At 49.4% G+C, this 17,895-nt stretch overlaps 1 protein-coding gene across 6 annotated transcripts in view; it reads left to right on the top strand.

Annotated features, from left to right (window-relative positions):
• tenm2a (teneurin transmembrane protein 2a) overlaps window positions 1–17,582 on the top strand; it is a 147,998-nt gene extending 130,416 nt beyond the window's left edge. For all 6 annotated transcript variants that reach the window (XM_084009153.1, XM_084009155.1, XM_084009154.1 and 3 more), the window contains 20 exons: window positions 285–546; window positions 837–1,104; window positions 2,181–2,324; window positions 3,169–3,418; window positions 3,669–3,689; window positions 3,813–4,042; window positions 5,462–5,616; window positions 5,865–5,966; window positions 6,234–6,407; window positions 6,654–7,291; window positions 7,510–7,685; window positions 9,270–9,505; window positions 10,368–10,664; window positions 10,915–11,472; window positions 11,981–12,250; window positions 12,500–12,910; window positions 13,010–13,120; window positions 13,223–13,490; window positions 14,886–15,016; window positions 15,109–17,582. In XM_084009153.1, coding sequence (XP_083865279.1) covers window positions 285–546; window positions 837–1,104; window positions 2,181–2,324; window positions 3,169–3,418; window positions 3,669–3,689; window positions 3,813–4,042; window positions 5,462–5,616; window positions 5,865–5,966; window positions 6,234–6,407; window positions 6,654–7,291; window positions 7,510–7,685; window positions 9,270–9,505; window positions 10,368–10,664; window positions 10,915–11,472; window positions 11,981–12,250; window positions 12,500–12,910; window positions 13,010–13,120; window positions 13,223–13,490; window positions 14,886–15,016; window positions 15,109–15,846 — 5,440 coding nt within the window. In that variant the 3' untranslated portion in view covers window positions 15,847–17,582. The remainder of the gene's footprint in view (window positions 1–284; window positions 547–836; window positions 1,105–2,180; window positions 2,325–3,168; window positions 3,419–3,668; window positions 3,690–3,812; window positions 4,043–5,461; window positions 5,617–5,864; window positions 5,967–6,233; window positions 6,408–6,653; window positions 7,292–7,509; window positions 7,686–9,269; window positions 9,506–10,367; window positions 10,665–10,914; window positions 11,473–11,980; window positions 12,251–12,499; window positions 12,911–13,009; window positions 13,121–13,222; window positions 13,491–14,885; window positions 15,017–15,108) is intronic.
• Window positions 17,583–17,895: the final 313 nt, after the last annotated feature.

Below are 17,895 nucleotides of genomic sequence, written 5' to 3' on the forward strand. Positions count from 1 at the left end.
ACAGAGCTTGTGTATTTAACCTGTTTCTGTACTAATCCTTAGCCCACAGCTGTTAAAAGGTTAAAGATCATCTAATAAATATCACTTCTACACTGAGACCAGAGCTCTAACATTCATATTTCAGACTGTTATCTGTTTACTGTCTAGATGTTTGTAAAAGTTTGTCAAAAATCTATTCCAGGTGTTTTTTTTGTCAATGAAGTAAATATGATATCGTGTTTTAGTCCACCTCAGCACGTCCCCATCTGTACCTCATTCCCCCCCTCTTCTTCCAACCTCCCCAGGTTTGACCTGATAGCTAACGGCGGGGCCTCACTGACGCTGCGGTTCGAGCGCGCCCCCTTCCTGAGCCAGGAGCGCACCGTGTGGCTGCCCTGGAGCCAGTTTTATGCTATGGACACTCTGGTGCTTAAGACAGAAGAGAACACGATCCCGGGCTGTGACCTGAGTGGCTTCGTCAGGCCTGACCCTCTTGTGATTGCATCCCCTCTCTCCTCCTTCTTCAGCTCCAAGCCAGGGGAGAAACCCATCATACCGGAGACACAGGTGCAGTACCACTGACCTCTGGCAGCCGGCTAATCTCCCTTCTGGTTTCCCTCGCTCTCCTCCCGCTCTCTCCCTGTTTGCCTGTCCCCCCCCCCCATCCCCCTCCTTTCGCTTCCATAGCTTTTCCCCCCTCCATGTGTTCCCTCTTTCTCTATTTCTTTATTTCTTCCATTGTTTTTTCCCCTTTTTTGTCCTTCAGCCGTCAGTGGAAGCGTGACCCCCATTACTCCCTCTCCCTCTAATCCCCTCTAATCCCCCTCTCCTGTCATCTTTTTCTCTTTGTCTTCCAGGTGCTGCATGAGCAGATCGAGGTGCCCGGCACCAGTCTAAAGCTGTGCTACCTAAGCTCCAGGACCCAAGGTTACCGCTCCTTGCTCAAGGTGACCATGACTCCGGCCGTGGTGTCCATGGGCCTGCTGAAGGTGCACCTGATGGTCGCCGTGGAGGGCCACCTCTTCCAGAAGTGGTTCCACGCCTCGCCCAACCTGGCCTACACCTACATCTGGGACAAGACGGACGCGTACGGGCAGAGGGTCTACGGCCTTTCTCAAGCCGTCGGTGAGTGGAAGGGATGGACGGACTAGAAGCTAGAGGAGAAACTTCCCCAGTGAGGCAGCGCTGGCTATGACAGAGGGAGAGAGTGCTAATTAGGGAAGGCTGAAGGAGAGATAATACACCAGAAACTTGGCCCCTTATCCACTATGCAGTATAGCCACAGTTAAGTGCTTTTTTTTTTTCTCTTCGTACGTCTATTTTTCATTGAAGCCGCGTGTGGTTCAGTCAGCCAGCCAGCCGTAACTGTGGTGAAGGGTTATTAGCCATCAGGGTGAGTTAGCAGTTAGCTACTGGAGCAGCAAGCAGGAGTCCAGGGGAGCCTCGGTGCTATTACATTCTGCTGTCACACTCGCTCACAGATGCTGTCAGCCAAACACTGCTGTCAGGCCACAGATGCAGTGGACATCTGGGGCTCCGGCGTGGACTGAAATCATGAGAGGCGTACTGTTTGGGGAAATTACACTCACTCAAAGAGCCCCGAGTTCCCCGAGAGCAACTGTAATTTTGACATATCTCATAGATTATAGGGCGTGTACACGGTTTAGGATTAGGTTAGGTTTTTATGCTACATTATTGTTTGCAGTGGAGCTGAAAAGGTGGCGGCAGCAGCAGTCTCACTGCGACTCGGGGGGGGGTGGAGTGGATGTGTTAACACATATTTCCTTTTAGCAACACAATAACACAAACACACTCTCAGCGTATCTGTCGAAACTTAACCTCCTTTTCCATATTTGTACATTTGAGTAAATCAGCTGAGACCGTCGGTGCTGTACATGATTGGGGGCGGCGGCAGAGGTTTATTACCATGGCAACCAGTGTGGCCTGTGGGTTTAAAGGCCCACCGGGTAAGCTGTCCAATTAACAAGGTTTTTAATTGTTTTAGCAGCATGTGAGAGCGTTTGCTAGGTGTGAGTGCAGGGGTTTTTCTACAGGTGCTAACTAGCTTCTCTTCATATCACACAATTTAAATGAACTCGGGATGAAGATTTGCAGATCTTCCTCTTCCTGTAATTCTCTGGTCTTTTTGTGTCCTCACCTCGTTTTTTTTTTGTGTTTTTCCCCTCCTCTCCTATATGCAGTGTCGGTGGGCTACGAATACGAGTCGTGTGCCAGTCTCATCCTGTGGGAGAAGAGGACGGCCATCCTGCAGGGCTACGAACTGGATCCCACCAGTCTGGGCGGCTGGTCGCTCGACAAGCATCACATCCTAAACACACGCAGCGGTAAATAAATATACATATATCCCTCACAAACGGGCTGTTTTCCCTTCTAGTTTATATTTAGCCAGCCCCCCTGTGTGTAGCAGGTTTACAGTTACTGTATATCTCACTAAACTTGCTATTGTCTCGGGGAGGGAGTGTACCGCGCTGCGCTTCCCGGGGTTCGCGTGGAGTTGCCAGGCGCCGCTTTTTACCTGTCAGGGAGGATTTTCACACAAACAGCTTTTCTTGTCTCGCCTAGTTTGACTCCCTCGTCCACAAACACCAGCCCCACTGAGTAAACAAGTGCACTGACCAATCAGCAGCAGCTGCTATACCATTCTTTACACTCTCTGCTAAAAGGCGTGGATATATAAATGTGAGCTGATGCAGCGATCCAGTGGCATTTAGAGGTATTTATTATCGTTATTTATTAGGAGCGGGGGAATGCATAATGTTTCTCCGGAGAATGATGCAATATCGTGAGCTCACACAAGCAAACAGATGCCAGTAAAGCAGCTTTAAGTGCATTCCTGTGTCGTTTTATAAACATTATGTTGGAAAGTGCTAACATCAGGATGCTAACATGCTGGCGTTCAGCAGATATAATGTTTACCATCTTAGTTTAGCGTCTTCAGCTCTTAACACAACATAAAGAGGATGGCGGGACTGTCATTAGCTGAGTTTTGGGCTTACGTCTTCAGATTTGGACCCGATTTAAGTCGAGGGGATCATCAAAGTCAGTAGATTTCCTCCTCTGGGGACCATGAATGAACAATATGTGACATACAACGAACAGATTGTCACCAAATCTCCTCAAGCTGAAATCAGACTCTGAATCCCCTCGTGTCTCCCTCCTCCCGTCCAGGGATCCTCCACAAGGGAAGCGGCGAGAACATCTTTGTGACGGAGCAGCCGCCGGTGATCACCAGCGTCATGGGGAACGGGCGGAGGCGCAGCATCTCCTGCCCCAGCTGCAACGGCCTGGCCGACGGCAACAAGCTGCTGGCGCCGGTCGCCTTGGCGATGGGCGTCGACGGCAGCCTCTACGTCGGCGACCTCAACTTTGTGCGCAGGGTGTACCCGTCTATGAACACGACGGGCATCCTGGAGTTAAGGTAAGAGGAAGATCGCTTACAAACAGGTTGTTTAAGAAAATACTGATGGATACAAGAAGGTTGGATTGAAGGAAAGGCAGGGAATTAAATTACCACCTGCCAGATACAGGTACAAATCACAGGCCCCCATGGCAGATATAAGAATTATTACTTTAAAAGGCAGCTCCTACGATATGTCCCATTCTTTGTGTTGCTCTCCTCAGACTCTGTGAATCATTTTGCTTTTTTCTCTCACTTTCTCCCTCAAAAGGAACAAAGATTTCAGACACAGGTAAACAATCAATTAAAAGTTTGTTTCTGCACAATCCAGCAACAATAGCAAGAGTGACATTCAATATATAAAATCAAAGCTTATTCACAGACGTAATCATCGCTTTTTGTTCTGTCGCCTCAGCAACAACCCCACCCATAAGTACTTCCTGGCGGTGGATCCGGTGTCGGGGGCTTTGTTCATCTCAGACACCAACTCCCGCCGGATTTACCGCGTCCACTCGCTGTCCGGAGGCCGCCTGCTGTCGGACAACGCCGAGGTGGTCGCCGGGACCGGGGAGCAGTGTCTGCCCTTCGACGAGCGCTGCGGCGATGGAGGCAAAGCCACCGAGGCTACGCTCATGAGCCCCAAAGGTGAAGACAGAATCCAAAATCATTCAATTATCGATTTTAGTCAATCATCAGGCAAAAAAAATGTTTTTTTTATGAATCTTGCTTCTCAAATGTAAGGGATTGCAGCTGTTTCATGATTGCAGATTGAATATCTTTTGGTTTTTATAACTTTATTTGAACTCAACAGCATTTAAAGACGTCACCTTGGGCTGAGGTGCAATCAGGCCAAAAAAAAAACAATTATAATTTGCAAATGTCTTGTCTTTTACAGCGACAAACAAATGTTATGCATGAATTCATTTCACCTGGTTAATTGGGACACATTATGTAATCATTGCAGCTGGTCAAACGTGATCACTGAGGCATTTAAACAGAAATGAACAGAGGATTGTGTCTGAAAACAAAATATTCCAACTTTATGGGCGACCCTGTATTTAGTCATGATTACAGAATCATAATTCGAGTGAAATCTTCAGATTATCATGTCTTAAAAAAATCACCTTCATGATCGTCACGATGTAGGTTGAGGCGCCTTCAAACCTCCTCGATCAGAATCCTAATTTGTTTTCCCGACGTTCCCGTCGTGTGACTCAACTAAAGCAGGACAGACACGGAAGGAGGTTAGAAACCAGGTTAACTCATTAATGGGATTATTTTTGTGGATCGTTGGCTCTTTAGAACATTGTGACACCAAACTGTCAAGGATGTCACGCTGTCACATTCCCAGTCTGCGGCTCACACGTCAGTATACATGCAGGGTGTGAGGGTGTTTGTGAGAGACGGGAGAAGACAATGTGCCACTGATTCCCCCCCCCCTCTCACCTGTCACAGGTAAAGTCAGCCAGCTTGCCCACTCTGTCTCTCTCCCCCTCTCATTTAGACTGTGCTCCTCCACCGCATCCTCCATCTGTTGTTGTGTATCTCGGTATCTAGGAGTTATTTTTGGGGCCACGGAGCCTCGAACAAACACACCTGTCTGAACGCCGGCTGCCTGTTAGGCCGACGGGGCTGACACAGCACCACGGGTAAACGCTGGGAAAGAGAGAGAGAGAGAGAGAGGTAGAAGCAAATGCAGCGAGGGGAAACCGAGGGAAAGAAGTGGAGTGCAACAGATCGCTTTGCCTTTTTCCAAAAAGGAATCTGCTTGCAGTCTACATTTGCCCTCTGGGAGGAGCGTGAGCTCGGCTCCACATCCCGATGACTCATCCCAAAACTAACACTTATCTAACAGTTCAGCGCCCCTTCCATCATTTTGTTCCCTCTCAATCCATGAAGCATCGAGCAGTTCAGCTGTCAGGGCCCCGCTTCCCGTTTTTCAGCCACTTGGAAGAGAGTTGAAGTTTAATTGACTTAAAAAAAAAAACCTCTCCGCTAGGTCGCCACCGCCGTTCTGATTTATGCGGTCGTCACTCACCCCCTCCCCTCTCCCTGCTCTGACAGGTATCGCCGTGGATAAGAACGGGCTGATGTACTTCGTGGACGCCACCATGATCCGGAAGGTGGACCAGAACGGCATCATCTCCACGCTGCTGGGGGCCAACGACCTGACCGCCGTGAGGCCGCTGAGCTGCGACTCCAGCATGGACGTCAGCCAGGTACGACTGTCAGGAGAGGGGAGGGGGGGGGGGATGAGAGAGAGGTGTCAGCGTGATGGATGGTGATGTCACGACCCCTGAGAGTGCTGAGCTGTGACGACTGTGTGGACGTGGAGCGGCCCGGGAGACCGATTTAGAAGAGGGATTAAAAGGAATGGATGGATCGGAGGAGAGTGAGGACTGCAGACGTGGACTCGTCTGAACCTTGGCATCCGTTGAAAACACTCACTCTTGTCTCTGCCTGCTAGGTGCGTCTGGAGTGGCCCACGGACTTAGCCGTGAACCCCATGGACAACTCTCTCTACGTCCTGGAAAACAACGTCATCCTGCGCATCACTGAGAACCACCAGGTCTGTACACGAGGGTCAGATCCCCCCCTGGGAAACCCTTAGGGTGGTTCTTGACAGAATTTAGTCCCAATTAGAGCTCTCTCAAGCCAATTTAGAAGTAAAAAGTTTTAAGTTTTGCACTGGTGCTACCATTACTGATTAATTAGCTGTTGGAAGAGTCGACTTTCTGGAATCCTGCTTCATTATGGAAAGTTTCCAGTGCAGACCGCCGCTTAATTAAAGCCACCGTGTGATTCCGTTAGACATCCTCCGTTGTTTCCCACACAGGTGAGCATCATCGCGGGTCGGCCCATGCACTGCCAGGTTCCCGGCATCGACTACAGCCTCAGTAAGCTGGCCATCCACGCCGCCCTGGAGAGCGCCACGGCCATCGCCCTGTCCCACACCGGCGTCCTCTACATCGCCGAGACGGACGAGAAGAAGATCAACAGAGTGAGACAGGTACGAGGCGGCAGGACGCCGTGACGTAGAAGGACTTTGTTGGGCTCAGCTGTGTGGGAGTGTTTTCTTTTAAGGTATTCTGAGATTGTTTCAGATCTCCAGACGCTCCTTTCAGCTCGGGCATTCCTCCGTTTTGATGACTCAAAATGAAATTGTGCTTCTGGTGATACATCTTCTTTCACTGAGCTCATCATTAACCGGCTCTCCTCCTCCTCCTCCTCCTCCTCTTCTTCTTCTTCTTCTCAGGTGAGCACCAACGGAGAGATCTCTCTCCTGGCCGGCGTCGCCTCCGACTGCGACTGCAAGAACGACGTCAACTGCAACTGTTTCTACGGCGACGACGGCTACGCCCCGGACGGCGGCCTGAACTCGCCCACCTCCCTGGCCGTGTCGCCCGACGGCACACTCTTCATCGCCGACCTCAACAACATCCGCATCAGAGCCGTGCGAGCCAACCGGCCCGGCCCCGCCGTCTCCAGCGTGGGCTACGGAGGGTTGGCGCAGTACGAGGTGGCGTCGCCACGGGAACAGGAGCTGTACGTCTTCAACGGGGAGGGGCTTCACATCCAGACCATCAGCCTGGTGACCGGCGAGCCCCTTTACAACTTCACCTACAGCGCCGACGGGGAGCTGTCCATGCTGTCGGACAACTGCAACAACACGGTGAAGGTGAGGCGGGACGGCCAGGGCCAGGGGGGCGGGGCCGGCCTGCTCCGCCTGGTGCTGCTGCCCGAGAACCAGGTGGTGACTCTGGGCCTGGACCCCACCGGGGGTCTGCGCAGCGTGTCGGCCCTGGGCCAGGAGGTGGCTCTGATGGGCTACAGCGGCAACACGGGCCTCCTGGCTACCAAAGCCGATGAGACCGGATGGACCACGTTCTACCAGTGAGTGTCTGAATGTGTGTTTGTGTTTTTCCACCTATTTGAAATTCAAAACCAGCCAGTTTCACTGTTTTTTATGTCCAGCACGTTCTGCTGCATTCCCAATTATTCCTCACACCTCACACAGTGTGCTGCTGCTGCCCCCCGCTGTTCGCTTTTAGTACTACAGCCAGTTCCTCCACCTATATGAACCTCACTGAACATCCCGTCCCGCCCGGCAGGTACGACAGCGAGGGCCGCCTCACCAACGTCACGTACCCGACGGGCATGGTGCGCAGCCTCCACCGCGAGATCGAGCGCTCCATCAACATCGACATCGAGAGCTCCAGCAGGGACGACGACGTCACCGTCATCACCAACCTGTCCTCCGTGGAAGCCTCGTACACCGTGGTGCAAGGTAGAGAGCGGCTCATGAATATTTTAAACACTTTGTGAGGAGCCGAGGCTCTGCTGCAGCGGACTCTTAAAAAACGACTTCATCTCTCTGTGATGGCGAGCGAGCGCCGGCCCGCCGACTCTAATTGAAAGTCTTGTAATTTTCAAGTTATGTGCATGCTTCGGGAAATTATTTTTACTTTTTCCTTCCCCCTCACATCCAGCCCTCTCTCTCTCTCTCCCTCCCTCTTCGTCTCCTGGAATCAAATCACCAACATATAGTTGTTAATCCCAGTTGGGATCATCCCGCTTTTGAATATCATAACGGGCGAAATTCATTAACTCATGCAGAGTGAATCCTCCTCATCCCTCAAGCTTTCTCCTCACACACACACACACACACACACACACACACACACTGACATACAAACACAGCTTTCAGCCAGTTCCCATGATCCCTCAGCTTATTTGGTCTGTTTAAAGAGGAGGAAAAAAAAGAAAGGGGAATCATTTCCCCCCTGTTCTTGACCAGTGGCGTGACCGAAGTAACAATGCATACTGCGGGCTGCATCAGAGAGAAGGCCTTGGAGAGAACGAGTAGTGGATGCATTCAGAGATCCACCTGCGTTGCAGGAGGAGGAGAAAGAAGGAGGGGAGAGTTGTTCACAGAGCTGTAAGTCATTTAAGGTTTCCGCCGCACTGTGTGGGTTTCAGCACGGCTCTCCGCTGACATACTCACTTAACCATCTCCCTCTCTTTCCGCTCTTTCTCGCTCTCTTCATTAACTCCTCCACAGTGAATTCTCGTTGGCCCTCCAGCTCTCGTTTCTGTCTCTCGCCCTCTCTCTCTCTCTCTCTGTTTTATTACGAGGTCGTTCAGACAGAGAGAGCAGGGAAGATTTATCTAAAGGCTGTTGCTGCCAAGTCAATGGAAAAAGCTTCACTTGTCTGTTTGAGGCATTGTTAAAAATGTGCCCGGAGCTTTATTACAAATTGGCCTTATGGATTACTGTCATTTATGGAGGGGCTTCAAAGGGAGACACCATCTGATCCCCTAACCTTTTGTAAGTGAAATACAAAAAAATTATTGTGAAAAAAAAAAAAAAGCTTTCCCCGCTGCATCTGCCAGATATTTCTGAGCTGAAAACAATATTATCTTACCTTCTTCTATGGCGTGGTTGTGATCAGAGCGCCTGTTTTCAGACATCTGAGGGGAAACTCTCTGCCTCAGCATTAGGCACGGGCTTATCTGTTTCCATCCCTGTGTTTGAGAGTGAGTCATTAAACCGGAGAGATGGGGGAGATTGGAGAGAGGGAGACAGTTTAGCCCCATTATTTTCATTCAGAATATTTTAGAGTTTGCACGAAGAGGAATCAGCTTCGTGAATATTTTATGGACATGATCTAGTTCTTACTGAGAGCCTCTCGGCTTAAGATCGGACTTTTTTCCTTTTCTAGGAAAAGAGGAAAGTTTTCAGGCAGAAGGTCACTCATATTATACATTAAAACCTGGTTATTGTAATCTCCTTCTTTTCTTCCAACGTAAATATTAATGGTAGGAAATGGTTGTACAGCTGTCCTTTACACCTCTCTGTCTCCCCCTACAGACCAGGTGAGGAACAGCTACCAGCTGTGCAACAACGGCACCCTGAGAGTGATGTACGCCAACGGCATGGGCATCAGCTTCCACACGGAGCCCCACATCCTGGCCGGCTCCGTCAGCCCCACCATCGGCCGCAGGAACATCACGCTGCCCACCGACAACGGCCTCAACTCCATCGAGTGGCGTCTGAGGAAGGAGCAGACCAAGGGCAAGGTCACGGTGTTCGGGAGGAAGCTCAGAGTGAGTTGACTCCTTTATTATGCGTCGGTTGACAGCCTTGTTAAAAATATTAATAACGTTTTCCTGAGGGATCGTTCTACCGGAACGTCCACTTTTAAAACGGCAAGATTGCATAACTCATTGACTTTATGAACACACATTAATCACGCTATACTCGCCAAATGATGTACTTTAATCCGCTTTTTTATTCTATTTCTTTACAATCCCCGAACGTTAAAGGAGGTCATTCCAGTGACTTTAACTAAAAGCTTCATGTGAAATTAGGAGATGAATGAGAACGTTTATGAAATGAGACAATCGACTTTCTGCATAGATCTTTAGAAAGGATATATATGGTTATTTCAAAATAAGAGACTTTTGACAGGGACATGACTCCAGGAGAGCATTCCTTTCATTATATATTTTATATTATTTATTTGGTAATGTTTGTATGTAACTTACATGATATATTTGATAGTTATGTTTACATTATTGCATTTTAAATGGTAGAAAAATGTGTTTTGACCTAAAAATACTTCACTTACATTGCATTGTGCATGGATGGATGGATATTAAATATATTTATTGTCATTGAATGTTATACAATGAAACTTTGTTGGAAGCAGTCTCTAGTTTGCAGCTAGAAAAAAATAAAATAAATAAGAAATATAAAAATGTAAAGAATATAAATAAGGATTTAAAAACAGCAGTTACTGCACGGTTGTTGCACAAAGTACCGTTTTATTGCACAGAAGCTGGTCCAAGAAACTGTAATTGTTTAATAACCCTGAAGTGTTTTTTTTGTTATATTTCTGTAAAGGCGATAGATGTTTCCGTAAAATGACCCTGAAATAAAAACTCTTCTTCCCCGTCGTCTCTTTAGGCTCACGGCCGCAACCTCCTCTCCATCGACTTCGACCGCAACACGCGCACCGAGAAGATCTACGACGACCACCGCAAGTTCACGCTGCGCATCATGTACGACGCCCAGGGCCGGCCCGCCATGTGGTTGCCCAGCAGCAGCCTGGCGGTGGTCAACGTGTCGTACTCCACCACCGGCCAGCTGGTCGGCCTGCAGCGGGGCAGCATGAGCGAGAGGACCGAGTTCGACCCGCAGGGACGCATCCTGTCTCGCTCCTTCGTGGACGGGAAGGTGTGGAGCTACAGCTACCTGGACAAAGTAAGCACATTTATCTTCCCAAAACGTGGTCGCCGTGGCAACAAATCTCCACCAAAGGCAATTTGCGAGAACGGATAGCAATTTGGATTGCAGAATTGAGTGAAGTAATACATCATTTTCATGGTTATGAAGATTCAAATTTGTCAGCTGAGAGCAAATTACTGCCGGTGCCGTTTCACAGGAGGCAAGTCATCCATTGATAATGCTATTATATTAATCCGGATTCTGCTGTTTCCTCTCCCGCTTCCAGTCCATGGTGCTGCTGCTGCAGAGCCAGAGACAGTACATCTTCGAGTTCGACGCCTCGGGCCGGGTCACGGCGGTCACCATGCCCAGCGTGGCCCGCCACACCATGTTCACCCACGTGTCCGTCGGGTACATCCGCAACACCTACAACCCGCCGGAGAGCAACGCCTCCATCATCCACGACTTCAGCGAGGACGGCCGGCCTCAGGCCACGCACTTCCTGGGCACCGGCCGCCGCGTCCTCTACAAGTACGGCAAGCTGGCCAAGCTGTCGGAGATCGTGTACGACAGCACCGCCGTCACCTTCGGCTACGACGAGACGGCCGGCGTGCTGAAGATGGTCAACCTGCAGAGCGGCGGCTTCTCCTGCACCATCCGCTACCGCAAGATGGGGCCGCTCATCGACAAGCAGATCTACCGCTTCAGCGAGGAGGGAATGGTCAACGCCAGGTTCGACTACACCTACCACGACAACAGCTTCCGCATCGCCAGCATGAAGCCGGTCATCAGCGAGACGCCGCTGCCCGTCGACCTCTACCGATACGACGAGATCTCTGGAAAGGTAAAGAAATGTTCCTCCAGTCTGCTTCTTATCGCTAATGATGCACAAAAGAATTTAGATTTATTTTGGTTTGTTTTATTATTATTTTACATATTATCCCCTATAATAATAGGGGATAATATGTAAAAATGAACCTTCAACTAAATAAATAAAAATTTAGAAAAAAGAAAATGATTATAATAACAGTACTACTACTAATAATAATTATAATATGAAAAATGAAACTACAACTAAATAAATAAAAAATTAGAAAAAACTAAGGAAAAAAAGAAAATAATAATAATAGAAATAATAATAATAATATGAAAAATGAAGCTACAACTTAATAAATAAAAAAATAAAAAGCTAAATAAAAATAAATAAATAAATAATAATAACAGTAATAATAATAATAATTATAAAGAAAAATAATGATCATAGTAATAATGGTAATAAACAGAGAAGAAAATAATTGAACTTTGTCTGCGACTGCACCACCTTCGTCTCACCTTCTCCCTCCCTCCTCCAGGTGGAGCACTTTGGGAAGTTCGGGGTCATCTACTACGACATTAATCAGATCATCACAACCGCCGTCATGACGCTGAGCAAGCATTTCGACACCCACGGTCGCATCAAGGAGGTCCAGTACGAGATCTTCCGCTCGCTCATGTACTGGATGACGGTGCAGTACGACAGCATGGGCCGGGTGGTGAAGCGGGAGCTGAAAATCGGGCCCTACGCCAACACCACCCAATACCGCTACGACTACGACGGAGACGGCCAGCTCAGCGGCGTCAAGGTGAATATGATGTGATTTATCATTGATCAGTCAGGTTCAATATGGGGTGTTTTTTATTTATTTGGAATTATTTTATTGTATTTGGATAATGACTATTTCACACATATATATGAGCTATATGTAAATGATATGGTAAGCTTAGCTTCTGACCGTCCCTCCTCAAACTTGGTCTTTTTCATATTTGTATGCACATTATTGTTAGCAGGAAAATAAAGATCAAACCTTTTTACGCTATTGCTTGTTCTATAGGTGAACGACTGGTCCACGTGGCGCTACAGCTACGACCTGAACGGCAACCTCCACCTGCTGAACCCCGGGAACAGCGCCCGCATCCTGCCGCTCCGCTACGACCTCAGAGACCGCATCACGCGCCTCGGGGACGTCCAGTACCGCCTGGACGAGGACGGCTACCTCAGCCAGCGCGGCTCGGACATCTTCGACTACAACTCCAAGGGTCAGCTGCTGAGGGCCTACAACCGGGGCCCCGGCGGCTGGAGCGTGGTGTACCACTACGACGGCCTGGGCCGCAGGGTCTCCACCAGGAACAGCGTGGGTCAGCACCTTCAGTTCTTCTACGCCGACCTCAACCACCCGACCAGGATCACGCACATCTTCAACCACTCCAGCTCGGACATCTCCTCGCTGTACTACGACCTGCAGGTATGCGTGGGTGTTCACACATCCTGTTTCCACACAGCTTATATGGAGTCGTTGTTTATCTGAAAGCTGGATATAAATACACTGAATGTCTGTGTTCAGGGACATTTGTTCGCCATGGAGGTGAGCAGCGGAGAGGAATACTACATCGCCTCCGACAACACCGGCACGCCGCTCGCCGTCTTCAGCAGCAACGGGCAAATGATTAAACAGGTAAAACACAAAGTAGCTTTGACTCTCCTGCAACGAGAAATAAAATGATCCACACACGATAAGAGGCTTCATGAGTAAACCCGGCTCCGTCGTGTCCCCCAGGTCCAGTACACGGCCTACGGGGAAGTGTACCTGGACTCCAACCCGGAGTTCCAGCTGGTGGTCGGGTTTCACGGCGGCCTCTACGACCCCCTGACCAAGCTGGTCCACTTCACCCAGCGGGACTACGACGTCTTGGCCGGACGCTGGACCTCGCCCGACTACAGCATGTGGCCCAAGATCGGGAAGGATCCGTCGCCGTTCAACCTGTACATGTTCAAGAACAACAACCCGCTCAGTGACATGCTGGACGTCAAGAACTACGTCACAGGTAGAGGAGGGAGGGAGGGAGGGAGGGAGGGATGTGAAGGAGGGAGGGAGGGATGATGGAGGGAGGGAAGGAGGGAGGGAGGGAGGGATGGATGGAGGGAGGGAGGGAGGGATGGAGGGAGGGAGGGATGATGGAGGGAGGGAGGGATGGATGGATGTGAGGGAGGGATGGATGGATGGATGGATGGATGTGAGGGAGGGAGGGATGGAGGGAGGGATGGAGGGAGGGAGGGATGGAGGGAGGGATGGATGGAGGGAGGGAGGGAGGGATGGATGTGAGGGAGGGAGGGAGGGATGGATGGAGGGAGGGATGGAGGGAGGGATGGATGGATGGATGGAGGGAGGGATGGAGGGAGGGAGGGATGGATGTGAGGGAGGGATGGATGGAGGGAGGGAGGGATGGAGGGAGGGATGGATGGATGGAGGGAGGGAGGGATGGAGGGATGGATGGATGGAGGGAGGGAGGGATGGATGGATGGAGGGAGGGAGGGATGGATGTGAGGGAGGGATGGATGGATGGAGGGAGGGAGGGATGGAGGGAGGGATGGATGGATGGAGGGAGGGATGGATGGATGTGAGGGAGGGAGGGATGGATGGATGTGAGGGAGGGATGGAGGGAGGGATCATAGATGGAGGGATGGATGGAGGGATGGATGGATGGATGTGAGGGAGGGAGGGATGGATGGAGGGATGGATGGATGGAGGGATGGATGGATGGATGGATGGATGGAGGGATGGATGGATGGATGTGAGGGAGGGAGGGATGGAGGGATGGATGGAGGGAGGGATCATAGATGGAGGGATGGATGGAGGGAGGGAGGGATGGATGGATGGAGGGAGGGATGGATGGATGGAGGGAGGGATGGATGGATGTGAGGGAGGGAGGGATGGATGGATGTCACATAATAATAATAATATTAATAATAACAATAATAATAATAATACGGAATTATGTAAAAGAAAATCTAAGAACACAAATATAATGTAAAAAAAAAGTGCACATTAGAGAAAAAAAGTTCAGGTTAGTCTCTTAAATACGCACAAATGTTTCCACACAATTTTACATTTTGCCTGTAACGTGACAAACCTGGCAACCAGAACCAAGAACGTAATGCAGGCGCATTAGAATGAATGTTTCTCCAGAAGAAGCTGAACTCCTCTCGTCCCGACGTTGTCTCTGATATCCGTCTCCTTCAGAAGGAAACAGCTTGTCGTGGAGAACCTCCTGCAGGTGTAAATGTACTACAGATGGCACAGAAGCCGATAGACGTTCAGAACACCAGATGTGTCACACAAGAACACACACTTTCATTTTTTTTATGATAAGAAAAAAATGATTAATCTGCTGCGGCGTTTAACTCCGTCGTTGGGCTAATTAACTTCCCTCCTGCTGTAGATGTGAAGAGCTGGCTGGTGATGTTTGGCTTCCAGCTCAGCAACATAATCCCAGGTTTCCCTCGACACTCGCTCTACTTCGTGGAGCCGCCGTACGAGCTGCAGGCCACCCAGCACTGTGAGAACGGACAGGTACGAAACCATCGCCGTGGACACGACCAGTGTTACCGCCGCCGCCATCTTTCACCGCCATGTTTTACAAAAAGCTTTGTCTCCCCCTGCAGCTCATCACCGGCGTGCAGCAGGCGGCGGAGCGCCACAACCAGGCCTTCATGGCCCTGGAGGGGCGTCGCCTCAACAAGGAGCGCCGACGCCGCAAGGACAAGCCCGGCCACTGGTTCGGCACCAGCACCCCCATCATAGGTCGAGGGGTCATGCTGGCCCTGAAGGAAGGCCGCGTGGTCGCCGGCGTCTCCGCTCTGGCCAGCGACGACAGCCGCAAGGTGGCCCTGGTGCTCAACGGCGCCCAGTACCTGGAGGGCACCCACTACACCCAGGACGGGAAGGACTGCCACTACTTTGTGAAGGTGGGCTCCGCCGACAGCGACCTCTTGGCCCTGGGGCTCACCAACGGGCGCAAGTCCCTGGAGAGCGGCATCAACGTGACGGTGAGCGGCCGCTCGAGGCGAGGCGTCACCGTGGAGTTCGCCGTGCCGTCGCTGGTGCTGAGCGTGCGGTACGGCCTCGCCGCCGACGTGGTGGACGAGGAGAAGGTAAGACTGTTGGAGCTGGCCCGGCAGAGGGCCTTGGCCGGGGCCTGGGCCAAGGAGCAGCAGAGGGCCCGGGACGGCAAGGGGGGCAGCCGCCTCTGGACGGAGGGGGAGAGGCAGCAGCTGCTCACGACGGGCCGCGTACAAGGCTACGACGGGTACTACGTGCTGCCGGTGGAGCAGTACCCCGAACTGGCCGACAGCAGCAACAACATCCAGTTCCTCAGACAGAACGAGATGGGCAAGAGGTAACAGCCCACCTGAACTCTCCCCCCACGCTCACTTCTCTAGATCCTTTTTCTCCGGACCCGGCCTCCTCCTCAAACCCCCCCCACTCCTCCCAGATCCCATGGAGAATTAACCAACACACGGGGTTACTCGCGGAATGCTGCAGGGACTTTTGAAAAAGAATGACTTATCAGAAAAACATATTATTGTTAATTTTACTGCCGCAGGCAAAAACAAAACAAAACAAAAAAAGAGTCTTTTCTTTTTTTCCTTTTTTTTGAAAAAACTTTGAACAACTGAAAAAGCACTGAAGAACTTTGAGAACCGTTGCTTAGCGAATAAGAAGATTCCCCTTTTTAAAAAAGATAGTGATATTTTCACCCATATTTTTTGGGTCACACTGAGAGCGGCGGCCATGACAGCTACTGAACACGCGGTGGCGGAGGTTGTACCGCACATGTGCGGTGAAGGCTTTTTACTGTCTCTAACAGACACTGAAGGCAAAGGGACCAAAGTGGAGACAGAAGCCTCGTCAGAGTTGCCGGTACAACTCCGCCTCAAACGGAGGACGCCGTGAAAAAACAGCGACAGACAAGGCAACGTTTTAAAAGGTCGTCCGATACTACGAGTCGTCTCCCTGTCTCAGGCCTCCCATCGTCCTCTGCTGCCGAGGCGGCACATCCAAAACCGAGCAACACACACACACACACACACACACACACAAGCTGACGGCATCCTCCAACGAATCCGAGCTGTTAACGGAACTCAAAAAATAAAAACTTTTTAAAAAAACAAAGTCAAAAAAAAAAAAGTGATGGCTATATTTGTGGACGGTCGTATCACACAGCATTGTTTATTTTGAAATGGAGTGGAGAAAATCATATTACTACATATGTGTCCGACTACACTGAATTTCAGGATGTTGCGTATATCGTAGATGCCGTAGTTTTGTACGTTTCAGTCGCGGTAGAATTGTGAGACTTTCACCAAGGCACTTCTGTACAGAACGATCAAACACACCGCTCACAGAGTCCGGAAAATAAACATGCTAAGTTAGTATTTATTTTATTCTTTTTTAATTTATTTATTCTTAGTACTATATGACAATCATGAATGAGTCACCAGTTCTATTCCAAATGAACGTTAACGGATGAGTTTATTTTCTTTTGTAAAATATGTAAGAAATGTTCATTTTCTTTTTTGTTTGTTTTTGTATTAATTTCAGTTTTGCTGCCAGGGGGAGGCAAATAATAGTCACTCTCAAAAAGAAATAATTTATGTAATAAAGTGTTTTAAAAAAAACAAAAAACGGTTTATACTTTAAATAAAGTCTTTAAAACTGTGAAATCTGTTTTTTCGAGCTATATTTCGATGTACAGTGTATAGACCTACCTTTATGCAGCACAGTAGAATATTGTCCAGAATATCAAGTTTTATATTTCTAAGAGGAAGTGGCTTGTAATGTGCAAAATCTTTAGCTGGTCTTACTACTCTAGAGTTTTGTGGCACTCTAATATTCCATATCTACAATATCGATCCCCCAGTTTGTTGTTTTTGACTGTTCTTTTGTTTGGAAAGGAGATATTTCTGTCCTAGATCCCAACAGCAGTAGCAGTAATGGATCCCTCTCACTGTGAAGAGACTCGTGCTGGATGTCATTATGTACCAAATCAGTATTATCAAAAGGATGATTCTTATACATTCACTGAAACGAGACTCTTCTGAGAACCTTATCAATAAAACATAATTGTTTACTTCAACTTGAGCGGCGTCTCGTTCACTTTCATCTCGTTTTTCTTGTGTTTTCCTGTGAACTTCCACCTTGCGCTGACATTGGTTACATTTCAAAGCAATCTGTGGAGTGTCGTCGGAGGGTTGCAACAAAGCTCTATTGATTAGAACAAGCATTTTTTTTACACCTCCCCCTCCTTTTCTTTGTTAATTGTGCAACCAGCCTCCACTGAAGTCTCGACGGCGGTAAACAGCTACCGCTCCTCTCTTCAAACGCTTTGCTGACATTTCTAAACACACAAACATGTTTTACAAGCGACCGCTCATCGATTCAGATGTTAC

The sequence above is a fragment of the Eutrigla gurnardus genome (assembly GCF_963514095.1).
Source record: "Eutrigla gurnardus genome assembly, chromosome: 5".
Taxonomy (NCBI): Eukaryota; Metazoa; Chordata; class Actinopteri; order Perciformes; family Triglidae; genus Eutrigla; species Eutrigla gurnardus.